This window comes from Salmo salar, chromosome 04 (assembly GCF_965601325.2).
Source record: "Salmo salar chromosome 04, fSalSal1, whole genome shotgun sequence".
Taxonomy (NCBI): Eukaryota; Metazoa; Chordata; class Actinopteri; order Salmoniformes; family Salmonidae; genus Salmo; species Salmo salar.
The window spans coordinates 50,107,392-50,127,374 of record NC_138294.1 but is presented as its reverse complement, the minus strand read 5'-3'; the positions used below and the strand labels follow the sequence as shown (position 1 = coordinate 50,127,374).

General features: G+C 42.2%; 1 protein-coding gene across 3 annotated transcripts in view; it reads left to right on the top strand.

Moving 5' to 3' along the window:
• Positions 1 to 18,485, top strand: part of LOC106603214 (A-type potassium channel modulatory protein KCNIP1) — a 37,503-nt gene extending 19,018 nt beyond the window's left edge. For 2 of the 3 annotated variants that reach the window (XM_014196567.3, XM_014196569.3), the window contains exons 2-8: positions 14,494 to 14,618; positions 15,378 to 15,447; positions 15,566 to 15,636; positions 15,780 to 15,887; positions 15,976 to 16,080; positions 16,248 to 16,310; positions 16,537 to 18,485. In XM_014196567.3, the coding sequence (XP_014052042.1) occupies positions 14,494 to 14,618; positions 15,378 to 15,447; positions 15,566 to 15,636; positions 15,780 to 15,887; positions 15,976 to 16,080; positions 16,248 to 16,310; positions 16,537 to 16,584 (590 nt within the window). In that variant the 3' untranslated portion in view covers positions 16,585 to 18,485. Of the gene's footprint in view, positions 1 to 320; positions 664 to 14,493; positions 14,619 to 15,377; positions 15,448 to 15,565; positions 15,637 to 15,779; positions 15,888 to 15,975; positions 16,081 to 16,247; positions 16,311 to 16,536 lie in introns of those variants that run through there. The other variant, XM_014196568.3, reaches the window with a different exon arrangement.
• Positions 18,486 to 19,983: the final 1,498 nt, after the last annotated feature.

The window sequence follows — 19,983 nt, the reverse complement described above, 5'->3', positions numbered from 1 at the left end:
TGGTACTATCTAGAGAGCTCTAATGCAGCAGGATGAGAGGCCACTTAAAGATATTCCACCCTGTCATAGAGTAGACATGGAGGGAAGGGAAGTAGGAGAGAAGATGAAGTAGCATAGTGAATGTGGGTAGTATGGATCACTCTCAGCCTGACATACTCTAGATCCATACCATTCACTAGTCTGGAGGTGTGAGCACAGCAACAGTTACTGACACTGCATAACAACAGGGTATGAGGAGAGAGGGAGGGGAAGGGAGGGAGGGAAGGATGGAAGAGGGAGGTGGGGGTGAAGAGTGAAAGACAGGGAAAAAGAGAGTGGGGTGACCGAGGAGTGAATGAGAGCAGGGTGGGAGGGGCATGGAGAAGCATGAGCAGCTTGTGTGCGTTTGGGGAAGGAGAATTTGAGCAATTTTTCGTTCACTCAGAAACGACGGCAAAAGAACAGGGGTACCACCATAGAGAGACCCAACGTGGACCAGACAGAGAAGAGACAGGAGGAGGGCAGAGGCTTATTCAGAGATATAGAAAGGGAGAAAGCCATAGAGAGAGGAGGACTGCTCAGTCCTCAGTTTGTTTGAACAGGCGGGTTTCCACGGCGACAACATGGGCGCAGTGGTCGGCACTTTGACCATGCAGACTAAGCAGAGGAGACGACCATCCAGAGGTATGTCAACTACTGTGCATTCGGAAAGTATTCAGACCCCTTGACTTTTTCCACATTTTGTTACGTTAGAGCCTTATTCTAAAATGGATTAAATAAATGTTTTTCCTCATAAATCTACACACAATACCCCATAATGAGAAAGCGAAAACAGGTTTTTTTTTATTTTTACAAATGTATTAAATAAAACATGTAAATACCTTATTTGCATAAGTATTCAGACCCTTCGTTATGAGACTCTAAATTGAGCTCAGGTGCATCCTGTTTCCATTGATCATCCTTGAGATGTTTCTACAACTTGATTGGAGTCCACCTGTGGTAAATTAAATTCAATTGAGACATGATTTGAAAAGGCACACACATGTCTATATAAGGGTCCCACAGTTGACAGAGCATGTCAGAGCAAAAACCAAGCCATGAGGTCAAAGGAATTTTCCGAAGCGCTCCGAGACAGGATTGTGTTGATGTACAGACCTGGGGAAGGGTACCAAAAAATGTCAGTAACATTGAAGGTCCCCAAGAACACAGTGGCCTCCATCACTCTTAAATGGAAGAAGTTTGGAACCAACAAGGCTCTTCCTAGAGCTGGCCGCCCAGCCAAACTGAGCAATCGGGGGAGAAGGGCTTTGGTCAGAGAGGTGACCAAGAACCCAATGGTCACTCTGACAGAGCTCCAGAGTTCCTCTGTGGAGATGGGAGAACCTTCCAGAATCTCTGCAGCACTCCACCAATCAGGCCATTATGGTAGAGTGGCCAGACGCAAGCCACTCCTCCGCTTGGAGTTTGCCAAAGGCACCTAAAGAACTAAGACCATGAGAAACAAGACTCTCTATTCTGATGAAAACAAGATTGAACTCTTTGGCTTAAATGCCAAGTGTCACGTCTGGAGGAAACCTGGCACCATCCCTACGGTGAACCATAGTGGAGGCAGCATCATGCTGTGGGGAAGTTTTTCAGCGGCAGGGCCTGGGAGACTAGACAGGATTGAGGGAAAGATGAACAGAGCAAACTACCGAGAGATCCTTGATGAAAACCTGCTCCAGAGCACTCAGGACCTCAGACTGGGGCGAAGGTTCTACTTCCAACAAGACAATGACCCTAAGCACACAGTCAAGATAACACAGGAGTGGCTTCGGGACAAGTCTCTGAATGTCCTTGAGTGGACCAGCCAGAGCACGGACCTGAAACCGATCTCGGGAGAGACTTGAAAATAGCTGTGCAGCGACGCTCCGCATCCAACCTGACAGCTTGAGAGGATCCTCAGAAAAGAATGGGAGAAAAGAATGGGAGAAACTTGCGTCATACCCAAGAAGACTCAAGGCTGTAATCGCTGCCAAATGTGCTTCAACAAAGTACTGAGGAAAGGGTCTTGTACTTATGTAAATGTGATATTTCCAAACACTTCTAGAAACCTGTTTTTGCTTTGTCATTATGGGGTATTGTGTGTAGATTGATGAAGAGAAAACAAACAATTGAATACATTTTAGAATAAGGCTGTAACGTAACAAAATGTGGAAAAAGTCAAGGGGTCTAAATACTTTCAGAATGCACTGTACATCAATCAGACAGACCGCAGAGACACACCAGAGAGACAGAGAGAGACAAACTCAAAAGACAGACACATAGAAGACAATAATGCCTGACAAGCAGGGACACCCAAACTGGATAGAGAATCTGAACTATACTCTCATGGTTATGACTGAATAATCATGGTCCTTAACCAGCAGCTAATGATCATGAGTTTGGCTGTGACATGTCTTAGTCTCTATGGAAACTCTAAGCTAGCATGTACAGGATAATGCTGTTATTATTATTAGTAGTAGTTAGCAACTTACTTCAAACTGCACAGAGATACAGAAATGGTATCCACAAGTTAATCTGACTGGGGAAGTAGATAAACGGCCTCACTGCCAAAATCCCAAAGTATCCCTTTAAAAGCATGAGACCTTGTGATGTTTTATTATCAACTAATAATATATTGGATGTTTCTATGTGATGATCGATTCAGATCATAATTCACCATAATAAGATGATAATATGACAATACAAGGGAGACATTATTGCTTAGAACAAGTCTTAGACTGCTTTATTCCAGCATTATAGTGCATTATAGTTGTGGGCTTCAGGTCAAAGGTTACCCTCTCTAATATGTCTGATGGCTAGATGGACAGTTAAGTCAGTAAGGTGACAAATTAAGTGCTATAGGGCTACATAAATGGATGACATTACTGTTGATATAAAAAACCTATAGGAATGAAGTCCACTCATACCGCCCTAATGGTTGTATAGTAACAAGTGTGGACAGGAAGAGAAGTCAAGGGACAGAACAATAGAGAAACTGAAAGTGGACAGAAAAAGGAGATAGAGATGGATAGCATCACTGACACATAAGTGAACGCAGAGGAGAGTGAGGAACAGTGATCAGGGGAGGACTATGTGTGTGAAATATGTGGCGTCTTTCTTGTGGTGCACACTGCATGCTGTCCCACGGGCACGGTTGAAAGATTGTTGTCATATATAAGTATGCCCTTGAGAAAGACAGGGTTCAGAATCATTGCTCCTGACTCAAAGGGCTTTTATTACAGTTGGTGTGTGTCAGAGGAGGCTGGTGGGTGGAGCTATGGGAGGAAAGGTTCATTCCAATGGCTGGAATGGAATCAATGAAACGGAGTCCACGTGTTTGGTACCATTCCATTAATTACATTACAGTCGTTACGATAAGCCCGTCCTCCTATAGCTCCTCCCACCAGCCTTCTCTGGTGCGTACGTGTGAGCATGTGAGTGTGCGCATGTGCATGTGCGCTTGCTTGCGTGTGCACAGATGCACATGCATGTGCTCTCAAGAGAAGCAGAGTGAGAACGTGCGTATGTGTTTTGCATGTGCATTGGCACTCAGCTCACATCTCATACCTCTTCCTGTCCGTATGCTTGAAAGGCTGTTGTCATGGAGACTGCAGGGTTGTGGGGGCATAAGAGGGGAATGTGAACAATACTCTGTGGTGCCTCATGGGTGGATTATGAAGTGATGGTACTATGATATGGAGTATACACTCCAGGGACTACTGCAATGAGTCACACTGTGTGATATTACATGAGGTGCACCACCAGAATCATGTTAGGCATGGCTTTCTACAAATACCTCACATGTAGTGGGAGGTTGTATACTGGAGTGATATGGATATTTTGCCCAGACTTATTCTCAGTGATGAAATTCTCTAAATTGTTTGTTTTCTTGTTTTAAAATGGGGCAGATGTTTAAAATGTTTTTATATTAATGGTAGATGTTAACAGAATGCAAATATACTGCATGTTCTTTTTAAATGAAAAACCCATTTGGCAACCTTAAAAATGTTAATACCAATATGAGTTATGGCTTGGGGGGGAGGGGGGCAATTCTGTATTCATACATCATCGCATTGACAATCAGTTAGGAGGATTGATCTCCTTGATTACAATCCTGCCATTAATTAAGGCTGACGTTAGTTATAATCATGTGACCTTGCATCCCACAGATTAAATGCATTGATATATGCAGCAGCAGACAGCTGTTGGATTCATCTCCAAAATCACTTGGCAACTCTTGGGAAATAATTTGAGCATCACTAACACATACAATCCCCTTCAGCGGTTTGTGAAAGAAAAATGTCCTTCAAACAGCTTGTTTTTCTTCTGCAGAGGAGAGATGGCGTGTGTTTTTCTCCTGGAGAGGAGAGACGGCGTGTGTTTTTCTCCTGGAGAGGAGAGACGGCGTGTGTTTTTCTCCTGGAGAGGAGAGACGGCGTGTGTTTTTCTCCTGGAGAGGAGAGACGGCGTGTGTTTTTCTCCTGGAGAGGAGAGATGGAGCGATGAATAGATGGAGTGTGTGACGCAGAGGTTCTGACAGCAGTGTCAGATAAAGAGACATTCCACCTTGGGGATCTAAAACTACTAAACTCAGTACCTCCTCCTTCACCACTCTCTAAACAGCCATGTCAGAACAGGTGCTGATGAATATTCATTGGATGAGAAACCATTAACTAATGAAGTACTAACCTCAGAGACTGTCTCTGACTGTCTGATTTGCCCACTGGCCTCCGTCCCGTCTGGGCCTGGCTGTGACTCATGGGAGATGTCTCCTAATTGTGACTGACTGCTTAAAAACCTATTTCCACAGAGGATGTATTTGGTCCTGATCACCATGGGACTGAGTCACAGGAATTGTTGTCTTTCAGATAATTGGGTTTGTTTTGCAGTGATATGTGGTATTGAAGCTCTGTCCGAAGGCTGTTGTGCATAAGTAATCAGACTGTAGTTGTGGCAGTATTCTGGCTGTGTATTATAAAAGTATTGAGGCCGTTAGTATTGAGAGGCCTGGTTTCTCTTTGTATCCAGGCTGAGCAGAATGAGGGTATGTCCCTCAACATCGTGCTGGGTTTGGTTTCATGGGGTTCTCTTTCTTTTACTCCAATTTAAATGAGGTATGTGTCTAAATCTTCCACCCACTTTTCCTCCCTCTCCCTGTCCCCTCCAGACATAATCTGGATTCCTTTATTCTTCTCTGCCTCCATGTTTGTTTGTGTCCTCTTCTCTCTCACTCTCTTTTACTTTCTCTCACTCTCTTCTCCTTTTCTCTTCATCACTTCAGCCTGCTTCCTTTTCACACATTCACTCTATTCTACCACCCACTATCTCCTACCCGCTTTTCATCCTCTATATCATTCCCACCTTATCGATCTCCCCCTCTTTCCCTAGCTCTTTGTTGAGGACTCTATAGCAGCGATGAGCAACTTTGATGGGTGTGTGGGCCACAAAAAATCTGAACTCATCATGAGGGGCTGCAGTGGCTTGGGGGTTTGTGACGGATATCCATACCCACACATGCAATCATAGCCTGCTCTAGCCTTTTGGGGGAACGAAGTGAAAAAAAAAGTTTTTTTTTAGTTAATCTCCTGAAATTCTACACATTTTGCCATGGGGTAGAGAGAAATGTTTCCAGTTTTTTATATATCAGTCAGTAATTCGACCATGATTACTACACGTTTAGATAGCTGGCTAGACTAACTTACTAATAATAAAAAAAAACATTTAGCTGACAAGGGCTAATTGAGTGACTGTCAGTGACTGACATAACAAGAGAAAAACTGTAATTAACTGTTATTCAGGTTTTCTCTGTGCTCTTCTTCATGATTACTGGTATTGTGTGTGTGTGTGTGTGTGTGTGTGTGTGTGTGTGTGTGTGTGTGTGTGTGTGTGTGTGTGTGTGTGTGTGTGTGTGTGTGTGTGTGTGTGTGTGTGTGTGTGTGTGTGTGTGTGTGTGTGTGTGCGCGCTACATGTACAGTACCAGTCCAAAGTTTGGACACACCTACTCATTCAAGGGTTTTGCTTTATTTTTACTATTCTCTACATTGTAGAATAATAGTGAAGACATCAGAACTATGAAATAACACATATGGAATCAAATAGTAACCAAAAAAGTGTAAAACATCAAAATATATTTAATATTTGAGATTCTTCAAAGTAGCCACCCTTTGTCTTGATTACAGCTTTGCACACTCTTGGCATTCTCTCAACCAGCTTCACCTGGAATGCTTTTCCAACAATCTTGAAGGAGTTCCACGTATGTTGAGCACTTGTTGGCTGCTTTTCCGTCCAACTCAACCCAAACCATCTCAATTGGGTTGAGGTCGGGTGATTGTGGAGGCCAGGTCATCTGATGCAGCACTCCATCAATCTCCTTCTTGGTCAACTAGCCCTTACACAGCCTATAGGTGTGTTGGTTCATTGTCCTGTTGAAAAACAATTGATAGTCCCACTAAATGCAAACCAGATGGGATGGCGTATCGCTGCAGAATGCTGTGGTAGCCATGCTGGTTAAGTGTGCCTTGAATTCTCAATAAATTACTGACAGTGTCACCAGCAAAGCACCCCCACACCATCACACCTCCTCCATGCTTCACGTTCGGAACCACACATGCAGAGATCATCCGTTCATCTACTCTGAACCTCACAAAGACACGGTGGTTGGAACCAAAAATCTCAATTTTGGACTCATCAGACCAAAGGACAGATTTCCACCAGTCTAGTGTCCTTTGTTCATGTTTCTTGGCCCAAGCCAGTCTCTTCTTCTTATTGGTGTCCTTTAGTAGTGGTTTCTTTACAGCAATTCGACCAGTTCTCTGCTGCCAATGACTGGAAGGAATTGCAAAAATCACTGAAGCTGGAGTCATATCTCCCTCTCTCTTTAAGCATCAGCTGTCAGAGCAACTTACCGATCACTGTACCTGTACACAGCCAATCTGTAAATAGCACACCCAACTACCTCATCCCCATGTTATTACTTACACTCTTGCTCTTTTGCACCTCAGTATCTCTACTTGCACATCATCATCTGCACATCTATCACTCCAGTGCTAATGCTAAATTGTAATTATTTTGCATCTATGGCCTATTTATTGTCTACCTCCCCACATTTGCACACACTGTACATAGATTTTTCCACAAAAAATTATATTGTGTTATTGACTGTACCTTTGTTCATGTAACTCTGTTGTTGTTTTGTCGCACTGCTTTGCTTTATCTTGGCCAGGTCGCAGTTGTAAATGAGAACTTGTTCTCAACTTGCCTACCTGATTAAATAAAGGTGAAATAAACATAAACGAAGGTCTGATTCACACAGTCTCCTCTGAACAGTTGATGTTAAACTCTGTGAAGCATTTATTTGGGCTGCAATTTCTGAGGCTGGTAACTCTAATGAACTTATCCTCTGCAGCAGAGGTAACTCTGGGTCTTCCTTTCCTGTGGCGGTCCTCATGAGAGCCAGTTTCATCATAGGGCTTGATGGTTTTTGCAACTGCACTTGAAGAAACTTTCAAAGTTCTTGACATTTTCCGGGATTGACTGACCTTCATGTCTTAAAGTAATGATGGACTGTCGTTTCTCTTTGCTTGTTTGAACTGTTGTTGACATAATATGGACTTGGTCTTTTACCAAATAGGGCTATGTTCTATATACCACCCCCTACCTTGTCACAACACAACTGACTGGCTCAAATGCATTAAGAAGGAAAGAAATTCCACAAATTAACTTTTAACAAGTCTGAGCGGACCAAGTAATTTGGTGTCACTCTAAAGCGGAAAGGTGGAATAAACGAGTCAGGAGTAGGTTCTCTTGATTCAACACAGTTCTCTATTGAGAGATTTCTGACAATACAAAACACTCCAACACAATCAATGAGAATCTCCCAAGGAACAACATACATCTTCTTCTTTAGATGACACAGGAACCCAAGACGATTAACTTTAAACTATAACAACAATCACAGATTTGTCACCATCTTAATGGATCTTCTTGGATAGCTCCCCTCTCTTGGTAGCCATTCTACACAGATAAACTATCTTCCCCCTCCCTGCTGGTTCCATCCTCTCTCTTATAGGAGAAAGAGAATATGTCATTGGTACTGTCAGCTGTGTTTAATTGCCTCTGGTTACCTTGTAACCACACATGCCTTGTTGGGCTACTATCCGTGAGCCCAGCCTGCCCTCTGGTGGTCCTTCCACACCAGGCACATCTGTTAATTGAAATACATTCCAGGTGACTAACTCATGAAGCTGGTTTAGAGAATGCCAATAGTGTGCAAAGCTGTAATCAAGGTTAAGGGTGGCTACTAAGAATCTCAAATATAAAATATATTTTGATTTGTTTAACACTTTTTTGGTTACAACATGATTCCATATGTGTTATTTCATAGTTTTGATGTCTTCAATATTATTCTACAATTTAGAAAATAGTAAAAAGAAAGACAAACCATGGAATGAGTAGGTGTGTCCAAACTTTCGACTGGTGCTGTATGTGAGTAGTTATCTGCAGAAAGGGCTTTCTGAGATGAATGTATGTTGCACAGTTTTATGGTATGTTGCACAGTTTTTATTTGACGACCATAAACACACAGAACAACAAGCCACCACATACGCATTCACTGAAGCTCTCCTTAGCAATATTTGTTTATGTGGGTGGAGGGTTGTAAATGCGCTTGGCTGATTTATATGTTTATTTTTCATTTTTATTTAACCTTTATTTAACTAGGCATGTGCATCTTTTTTTATTTATTTATTCAATTAGTGCCTGTGTTCAAACCATGTTACACGTCTGTCTGCCTCCATGACAACAAGAAATGTCTAAAACGCCAGACATTGCGACACTGATTGAGGGAGACATTGGTGAGAGGGATTGAAGGATTGAGAAAGTGTATCGACCAAGAGGTCAAGTGGAAATGAAAACAACTGGAGTAGTTGAATAACAAATATTGGAAGAGAGGTGGACCAGGATAGGGGAGAAGATTTTGCAGTCTAAGAATTTGCTCATTTCACAGTAATCACAGTAAATTAACTTCACATAGTGAGTGTGTGACAAAGATATATCTCGTAGTTAGTGAGGAATGAGTGTCTTTGTGAGAGTCTGTGGGTGAGTGTGTGAAGTCTGTCTCCTGTAGAAGAGCCGTCCAGCCTGTATGTTTCGTCATCTCATCATCTATAATCCAGATGATCATAAACCTGGAGGCTGTCCTCTTCATCTGCATGATCAGTGTTGGTACTGATACCTGATCTGAATTGACTGACATCATCATTCAAATCAGTTCAAGGATGGAATCAAATGAAACCATGTCCACCTGATACAGTAATGAGCAGAGGACCTAACCCTCGAATAACCAAAACACCATTTGTGAAGTTGATCAAATGTAAGGATTGCGTGGAGGATCCAAAACAAAGAACACAATTCAATATAAGCTGTACTGCACAAAGGGATTCAACTGATAAAGAAAAGCCTATCCAGCAAGGGTGTTCGGGATGGTGGTGATTACACAGTGTGTTAAGGGACCTATTGCCATGGAGATGCCAGCAGGAGCTAGGCACTCAGGATCAGCTGATTCAGCTGTAAGGGGATTGAAGCTTTGGGCAGATTCTGTTGGAATGATGTATTATACCAATGAGGTACAGACAGACAAGAACACTCAATGTGATGTAGTAAGATCTGTGAAGTGTGGCTCATTAGGAGTTACAGGTGGGATTTGATCAGTACATCAGTCAGTCAGTCTTTTCAATCTTAATGATGGGGTGCTCAGTGTCTTCCTCTGTGAATTAAAATGTCAAAAATGTCAAATGTAATTACCACCTTCCACTTCCTCTGCAACAGTCCCTTCTTCATTTGAATGTCCCTCCCTTGCACCCTTTCTCAAAGTCTCAGTGATGCTGGCACAGTTACTGCTGGACCTGCAGGGTAGGGTAGGGTGTGTGTGCGTGCGTGTGAGGTTTTGAATATTTTCCAGGTATTTTACAAATGTTCCATCCCAAGGATAAATCACTTTTCTCCCAGGTAACCCAGTGTTTCCCGCCAAAACCGGAAGCGTCATGTAAAAGCATTATAAAGTATATATATAGGCCTATGTCTGGATTTGATTGGAGATTTGATCAAAATTCATGCCTGATGCTAACTGAGCCTGATGAGACCTACATTAAATACATTTAATGAGCCCAAGCTCAAAAAAGCCCAAAAGATTGGGGGCTTTTGATATATGATATAGGCTACTTATCAGGAATCAAGTTAAGACCCAAATGCAGACTGTGTGAAGTATCAGTGTTTATTGTAGCCACAGGGACAGGCAAACGACAGGTCAAGGCAGGCAGGGGTCGATAATCCAGAGCAGAGGCCAAGGTACAGGATGGGAGGCGGGCTCAGGGTCAGAGACAGGCAGTAGTCAGGCGGGCGAGTACAGGGTCAGGACAGGCAAAGGTCAAAAACCAGGAGGACGAGAAAGAGAGACTAGAACAGGAGCTGAGACAAACCGCTGGTAGGCTTGAACAAACAAGTCGAACTGGCAACAGACAGACAGAAAACACAGGTAATAATACACAGGGGATAATGGGGAAAATAGGCAACACCTGGAGGTTGGTAGAGACAAGCACAAGGACAGGTGAAACAGATCAGGGCGTGACACTACTCCACATTACGCACGACAGAAAAACATTAAAAGCCCACAGATGTAGCTAGCTATATGCTCTCTTGGGTAAAGAAATTAAACTAGCTCCAGTAGGCTAATATTTTTGACTGTATTACTGTACTGCATTGTATTATACTGCATTATATGGACTGGAATTATGCACATCTTCAAACCATGATAAAGTCGATACAGAACATACGATTCTGGTGCAGCACATGCGGCCTACAATGTTACAAGTATAGGCTAGCAAATTAGAATGTTGAAATATAATAGGGCCTATTTGTATAATTAGTAGGCTGATGCATATACACACACCTTTCATAATATTTCCCCTAATGTTATTAGCGTTCCTCTTGCTCTCTCTATTGTTGCTTCATTCCTTCCTCGCTTTCAACAGTTACTTTAAGTTTAGTTGTCCTTGTCTCAATCATTCTCATGACATCGTTGAATAACATAGGACTAGAATTAGATTCAGAAGGCTTTCAGTTCTCTTCACGAGGATCGAACGGTTATGGGTCTGAATAAATAACTGCTATAGCTGCTGCCATCGTGCGTTCGCTCTTCTTTCAAACTACCCGTGAGTTCTGTTGGCTGCTGTATTTACCATTCAGGCAAACAAAAGCTTGCGTCTCTCTTCAAATAGTCTATTGGTATAAGAAATGCTAAAAAAATGATGTCCAGCAAGCTATTCTAGTCTAGCTTTTCCTGCATGGGACTTCAAGATCTAAGGAGCGTTTTTTAAGGAGTGAGGTCAGCGGAGCACAGGTGCGTGCGTATTGCGCAAGAAACAGAGGATATAAGTTAGAAGCTTATTATGCAAAACCCATAATTAATTAGCTAAATGTACAGTAAGGCTAATACTGCATTGAATGTATTACCTGAAAGAGGTAGGCTAGGACATCTATACAGTACCTGTATTCAGACCCCTTGACTTTTTCCACATTTTGTTATTTTACAGCCTTATTCTAAAATGGATTCAATTGTTTTTTTCCCTCATCAATCTAAACACAATACCCCATAATGACAAAGCAAAAACAGGTTTTTAGAAATGTTGGTTAATTTAAAAATATCACATTTACATAAGTATTCAGACCCTTTACTCAGGACTTTGTTTGAAGCACCTTTGGAAGCGATAACAGCCTAGAGTCTTCTTGGGTATGACGCTACAAGCTTGGCACACCTGAATTTGGGGAGTTTCTCCCATTCTTTTCTGCAGATCCTCTCAAGCTCTGTCAGGTTGTATAGGGAGCGTTGATGCACAGCTATTTTCAGCTCTCCAGGGATGTTTGATCGAGTTCAAGTCTGGGCTCTGGTTGGGCCACTCAGGGACATTCAGAGACTTGTCCCGAAGCAACTCCTGCATTGTCTTGGCTGTGTGCTTAGGGTCGTTGTCCTGTTGGAAGGTGAAACTTCAGCCCAGACTGAGGTCCTGAGCACTCTGGAGCAGGTTTTCATGAAGTATCTCTCTGTACTTTGCTCCGTTCATCTTTGCCTCGATCCTGACTAGTCTCCCAGTCCCTGCCGTGGAAAAACATCCCCACAGCATGATGCTGCGACCACCATACTTGACCATAGGGATGGTGCCAGGTTTCCTGACGCTTGACATTCAGGCCAAACAATCAAGCGGGCTGTCATGTGCCTTTTACTGAGGAGTGGCTTCCGTCTGGCCACTCTACCATAAAGGCCTGATTGGTGGAGTGCTGCAGAGATGGTTGCCCTTCTGGAAGGTATCTCCCATCTCCACAGAGGAACTCTGGAGCTCTGTCAGAGAGGCCATCGGGTTCTTGATCACCTCCCTGACCAAGGCCCTTCTCCTCTGGTTGCTCAGTTTGGCTGGCCGGTGTGCCTTTCCAAATCATGTCCAATCAATTGAATTCACCACAGGTGGACTCCAATCAAGTTGTAGAAACATCTCAATGATGATCAATGGAAACAGGATGCAACTGAGCTTAATTTTGAGTCTCATAGCAAAGGGTCTGAATATTTATGTAAATAAGGTGGGGGTTTTCATTACATTTGCAAAGAAAAAAAGTTTTTTAAACAGTTTTCTCTTTGTCATTATGGGGTATTGTCTGTAGATTGCTGATGTTTTTTTTTATTAAGGCTGTAACGTAACAAAATGTGGAAAAAGTCAACGGGTCTGAATACTTTCCGAAGGGACTTAATATAGGGCTATACATCAATCTAGAACAGGATTATCTATTTTGGGGTTCATGAGAGAGACACAGACTGGGAGAGAGTCCTTGAGCGTGCCCTGATTTAAAGCAATGATATTCGATTGATAGGCTGTTTTTAACTCTGCAGCTGCAATTAAAAAATATATATCTTTACAATGAGAAAATAAGGTGACTCCTGAAAGCCAAATGGAGATGGATAAATTTGACACTCATTCAGTCTTTATATTACTGTAGCACAGACAATGCTGCAGCAAATGTAGGCCTACCTGACACAATAAAAAAAGTTACTATGATGAGATAGATGATAGGTCTACATGCATTGTGAACTGCGTTCCATACTGAGATGGGCTGTCTGTCCCCACCCTGAGCATTGATGATTCATCATGCAGTGGCCGTAGAGAAGCCACATTTAGGCATTACATATCATTTAATAGTTCCAATTCACGCCATGCTGTTCATATAAATAATTTATTATTATTTACCTGTTTCTCACGGGTATTTATCCTGATAAAAGGGAGTGGTTTTGGGTGGTAAATCCTGGTAAATTCTGCTCATAGATTATGCATGTATGAACTACACTATGACACATCCAGCACAAAGCGTGTGTGTGTGTGGGTGTGCGTGTGTGTGTGTGTGTGTGTGTGTGTGTGTGTGTGTGTGTGTGTGTGTGTGTGTGTGTGTGTGTGTGTGTGTGTGTGTGTGTGTGTGTGTGTGTGTGTGTGTGTGTGTGTGTGTGTGTGTGTGTGGCTGCCTGCGTGTGTGCCTGCGTGTGTGTGCCTGCGTATGTGTGTGTGTGCCTGCGTGTGTGCCTTCGTGTGTCTGCTTGCATGTGTGATGGGGTGATGATCGACTCCATTCATGATATGCAAGAGTCTGTGTTTTGAAATAGCGACGTGTATTTGTGTGTTTTAGTTCTGAGAGGAGCACATCTGTGCATGTTTCCTAGTCTCCTCCAGTGGGCCAGAGGCTGTCCCTCCCCCTCCCCCGCCCCCTCCTGAGAGGACGCCAGCTCATCACATCATTACCCAACATTCATCTCTCTCTGGCACCCAAAGCACAAAGTTAACATCCGTAAAGTTCCCCAAGTCCATAATGGGGAGACAAATGTCATACCTCTAATCCTCCCTCCCTCCCACCTCTTCCTCCATACAGTCTCCTCTCTTCTGAAACCTTCTCCCCTGCCTCATTTCTGTATTCTTCCTCTCCCAACATCATACTCCCCTTTTCCTCCTCTCATATTTAACTCCTCTTCCGTTTGTTTAACTTGCCATGCCTCATCCTCCTCCATTACACCTCTCTCTCTCCACTCTCACAATCTTCTCTAGAATTGTTCTGTAGGCTTCTCTTAACTTTCCATATGTTTCGCTGTCTGCCTCTCTCACCACCTATATAAAGACTCGAGACGGGGTAACTTTAAAGCTTATTCTTTCTGGCAACATTGATATGATGTACAGTGAAACAAACTGTGATGTCTGTGATGTTTAAATGATGATGCATCTGTGACATTTCACACTGGTTTCTTTACATAAACACACAATTAATATCTATCTCCCTCCCTCACTCACTCACTCGCTCCCTCCCTCACATACTCCCTCATTCCATCCCTCCCTCACATACTCCCTAATTCCCTCCCTCCCTCACATACTCCCTCATTTCCTCCCTCCTGCCCTCTCTCTCTCTAGACAAGATCGATGATGAGTTGGAGATGACCATGGTGTGTCACAGGCCAGAGGGTCTGGAGCAGTTGGAGGCCCAGACCAACTTCACCAAGAGAGAGCTACAGATCCTCTACCGAGGCTTCAAGAATGTACGCACCTCATCCTCCCTTCCACTGTCTGTCTATCTTCATCTTCTTTTCCTCTCTCTTTCTCCCCGTCTTTCCTCCGCTATCGCTCTCCCCGTCTTTCCTCCGCTATCGCTCTCCCTATCTCTCTCCCCGTCTTTCCTCCGCTATTTCTCTCCCTGTCTTTCCTCCGCTATCTCTCTCCCTGTCTTTCCTCCGCTGTCTCTCTCCCTGTCTTTCCTCCGCTGTCTCTCTCCCTGTCTTTCCTCCGCTGTCTCTCTCCCTGTTTTTCCTCCACTCTCTCTCCCTGCCACTCTTAAGTATACATTCCTGCCTATGTTGCCTCTCTTCTTTACAAGTGTTAATGTCAAAGCACTCTTATCTCTTACTCTGATAAGTAAATGCATTCAGCCTCATGCCTTCATCACTTCATATGCTGCTAATCAGTTTGTACAGGCCTGCAGCTAGAGGAACTAAGCCTGTCATACACCATAACAACAATTAAATGCTGCGTTACCCATATACACCCAATGGGAAAAAATATGTAAACATATATTCTCTACACACAAACATGCTCAAACACCCACCGACACATTGACACACCCCCACATACAAGTTATATACAAATTGCTAGTTAATTAGCTGTTAGATTTGATTGACATGTTAACTCTGTAACCAAGGGGGGTGCCATTTGAGTGTAAATGATTGGTTGATCTGGCCGCTCACCAGAAGAAGCTGCATTATTTCATTGTTTGAAGTAATGTTTTCACATGGTTTCCACAGGAGTGCCCGAGTGGAGTGGTGAATGAAGAAACATTTAAACACATCTATGCCCAGTTCTTCCCCCACGGAGGTACAGTAAACCAGACACCTCTCATTTAGATACATAACATGCCCTTTCTTGTTTGCGACTCATTTACAAGCAGTCTGGGATAAAACAAATCTCATGCCTGTATCTGGTTGTGTTGCAGATGCCAGCACTTACGCTCATTATCTCTTCAATGCGTTTGACACGACAAGCAATGGATCCATCAAATTTGAAGTACAAACCACACACCACCACCATCACTCAGAGAACGCTTTAAATAAAACATGTCTTCATCTTATTTGTACTAGTGTTATCACTCAGTCCGAACTCAGTATTTTTTCACTTTAATCTCTCTCCCTATGTGGTGACTCACTCAGGAGTTTGTAATGGGACTGTCTACTCTGCTGCGGGGCACTCTGAGAGACAAGCTGGAGTGGACCTTTCATCTGTATGACATCAACAATGATGGCTACATCAACAGAGAGGTCTGTGTGTTTATTTACATGTCAGTTATATTGAAAGACTTACATATGACGTACTTATTAATACAGTGTTTGTATTTCTGTGTTACAGGAGATGACTGAGATTGTGAGGGCCATTTACGACATGATGGGGAAATATACCTACCCTGCACTCAAGGGAGATGTCCCTAAGCAGCATGTGGATGCTTTTTTCCAGGTGACTTTACCCAGCATCATACAGTACAATGTAATACCAAAACAGATGCTTACTGCAGAAGGTTATGAAACCCTTAGGTGTGCGCAACAGTATAGACCACATAATAACAATTTCATACATATTGAAAAAATGATGTACAATTCTCTTACCTCTTCCCTCCCCCACAGAAAATGGATAAAAACAAAAATGGAGTTGTGACTTTAGAGGAATTCATTGTCGCATGCCAGGAGGTATGTATAGTACAGGCATATGTTTCTACATTCGATATTGCTGTCGGTATCTATGTGAGATGCTATCTCTATTTCATGATATGCTTTGAGTTCCTTCATTGCCACCCTATGGCTTACATAAGAGAACCCTCCTCTGTCTGGCTTAGTGTGAAATGGGGACATCCTGTGGTAAAACAAACGCTTTGCAACATTCTGTCTTACCGTCTTTCTCCTCTTCTCTCCTCAGGATGAAATGATGATGAGATCCATGCAGCTCTTCGAAAATGTGATGTAAAAAAGGGAGCTGGTGGAAGGAAGGAGAGAGACCGTAAAAAAAAAACAAGAGAATTCTGTGTGTGTGCTTCAGTCCGTGCGTTCCTGTGCGTACTTCTGCGCACGCGTGTTTGTTTATTTATCTGTGTGTGTCTGTCAGAGTGGATGAATGTGTATGTATGTCGATCTCTCTCATCCTCTCATCTAACTTGTCAGCGTCCATGTGTTTGCCAAATAATGTTTCTGCCTGGCTCCATGCTGTTGTATGGATCAGATGAAGCCAGAACCGCCCAAATGACCAGCTGAGAGCAACAAGCTCTCACAGTCTCACTGCAGAATTAGACATTCATCCATGTTCTCAAAACGTCAATTTTCAAAGTGTTTTTGTAGCTCATGCTGCTCTGTATCGTTCCATTTCTCCAAACATCAAATTTAGAAGTTAAGGGTTAAGTTTAGACACTCATTCTGAATGGTTAAGGTAAGGCTTAAGGTTTGGGATAGGGTTCAAATTAAAAAATGTAAAACCAATATCCACGACTGTGATCAAACACACCACCTTCTGATCCAGAGTCACAGGATTACCCAAGCCTACTTGATGGTAATAGCGCTCCCTGTTGCTCCTAGCGGACAGTTTTGAAGGCATTTCCTAACGTCCTCACGTCAAATTTCGACGTCAATCTTGAACGACCTGGCTGCTGAGAGACCCCTGGAATTGATTGTCATATTGCTGAGCCCGGGCGCATGCAGATGAATTATCTGGATAATGCTTTCTGCCTTTTTATGTGACATGAAGGTTTGTAAATCAGATGATCATACAACACAGACTGAAGTGTGAAACAGCTGAGAAAACTCAAACCTATACGCTGCTCCCCGCTTAATATGTGGAAACCCTACCTCCGGAAACTACACTGGGCTACTTTGGGTTCTTTTGACTTTGTTCTTTTTGCCAAAATAGATGCATGCTTGACCCAGAGGGATCCCTCCCTCCCTACCATAGAAATAGAATCGTGATTCTACTCTGTGTGCCCAACCGACCATCCATGTGCTTGACCAGGACAGGGACCTTTAATAACCTCTTGACCTCTGTATTTAACTCATGCGTCCAGTGAATGATTTATGGACCAATATGATCTACTTATCTACTTATTTATTAACGTGTTTATGCTGTAAAATATGAGGTTGTCCCGAATGTATTATTTGTTGGTTTTAAGTGTCATATGTCGTGTCTGTTTTACTACTGTCGTGGTGACCTCCGTACCTCTGTGTTGGCTTTGCTGTCGCTCTCCCGTCTATTCCTGTAGTTGTCTGTCTGTCCCTGACGGATGCCTGTTATAATGTGTGCTTACAAATACATCCAATAGACTTGGTTTATGACTATGATGATACATAATCTTGTATGTTGGCTGGATCTAACTAATGATGTGAAATGACCATCTGCGTAATGCAATATGACTGGAGTGACTTATCTGTTGAAGTGTGCATTTACAGTATATATGTGTCTAAACCCATTGAGGAAAACAGAAATGTGAACTAAGTATTATTATGGAGTGAGGGAATGTGTCAGTAAAACAAAGGTATGGAGAGACACTGAGACACAGTAGTTAGCTAAAACAAAAAGATATATATATATATATCACAGAACAAAGCCACCACTCTTCTAATGTCGAAAAATTATTATTTTTCTTCAAGGAATTACTCATTTGTGTTGACTTTGTCAGTTCCTCCTCAGTGTGCAAGATGGTAAATATATTGAATTAGTTTAGCTCCAGGTTTCAAACGGGAAAAACAATATGAATACAAAATGTAAGCAACAGGTGCACCTCATACAAAATCTCAGACTGGGAAAGATTTAGATGGGAGAGTTTCAGCTTTCATGTTATGTTGTACAGTGCAAATGCTATCAATAAAATGTTTTTGAGAATATGTTGTGTTCTCTCTCTCTCTCTGTGTGTGTGTGTGTGTGTGTGTGTGTGTGTGTGTGTGTGTGTGGGGAGAGAAAGGGGGATCTGTGAATCAAAGAAAATATTAAGATAATCAATGATAATAAATACGCCTCTTTCCGTCAAAAGCTATGATGAAAGGACTAGACCAATAAAAATCTTCCCGCATTCTAGAAAGAAGATGTGGTTGGAACTACCTTCGAGTTCCAGGAGTGCCTTAAGGAGGTTGACATAGGAAGAATCAGGGCTGTCCAGCACTTCTCTTATGTGGAGGCAGTGCAAATAATTAAAGGAGTGAGTGGAAATTAGGAAGAAATGGCAATGGATGCCCCGCAGCCTGCAGAAAATCTTATTCATCAGAAATACTGATAGTGAAGAAAGTAGATTTATTAGAATAGTTTCTGTAAGTGTGTCTACCACGATCCGTGCGTATATTCAACATAACTCACAAACAAAACTATGATCTGTGAATATAATCAAATATTACACAAATTAAACCATAATATGTAATATTCACGATTAATCACAAATGAATCCATGATCTGTAAATATGTTCAACATAGCTCATAAATAAAGCTACTATTTGAACAAATCTATAACGATTTGTGAGCAAATTATTAGAAATCCCTAACATTTACAACTGTGGAATGTGCATTTGAGCATTCAAAAAGTGCTTGTGGATCTGTATTTTACTCTTACATAATTTTTTGACAAATTTTCCGTCTGTTGATGTATTACTATCTACAAATCTGTGTTCAAATGAGAGTCAGCTATCTCCATTCATTGGGATAATCTTTGTGTCATTCTCATTAAGTAATTTCTTGGGAGAACACTTTCTAGCTAGATAAACAACAACTTCATCAAATGTGAGTATACGGACGATTATTGATTTTTAGTTTCATTTAATAGGGGTATATAGGTGTAGGGTTAGTTGGTGCAATTTTTTACTTTTCCCCTTCCTTTTGTTTATCACAAAATGTAACGTGATTGACCACACACTAGCGCACAGTAGGTGGTGGCATGCACAAAGTGTGAGAAAGCCAAGATACCAAAGAAGAATTTGAGTATAACATGTATTTATTCAAAAAATGATGTTAAAATGTTCAATAAATTACTTTCATATGAATGTTAAATTCGATCATTGGCGCATGCAACACAGAGTGTGTGCTTTCGACATGAGCCCACTAGCCTAGTCTGATTCATCAGGCTGTAATACACAATTAATTGGTATATACAGGCTGAACCATTTGTGGTGTAAATGCTCCTTAGAAGCATGAATAAAATAAAATGTAAACTTGCTCTACTGGTTGTCTGTGCTGTTTGTCCTTCTGCTGCTCGAAATTTTTGACTAAATATCCACAGAGTAGGGTTAATAACCTGCCTATTCAGTATATTGGTTTGTACTTCCATTTTTTATTTAATAACAGCCCGAACGGCAAACAGACCGAACGGCAAACAGCCCGGACAGCAAACAGCCCGAA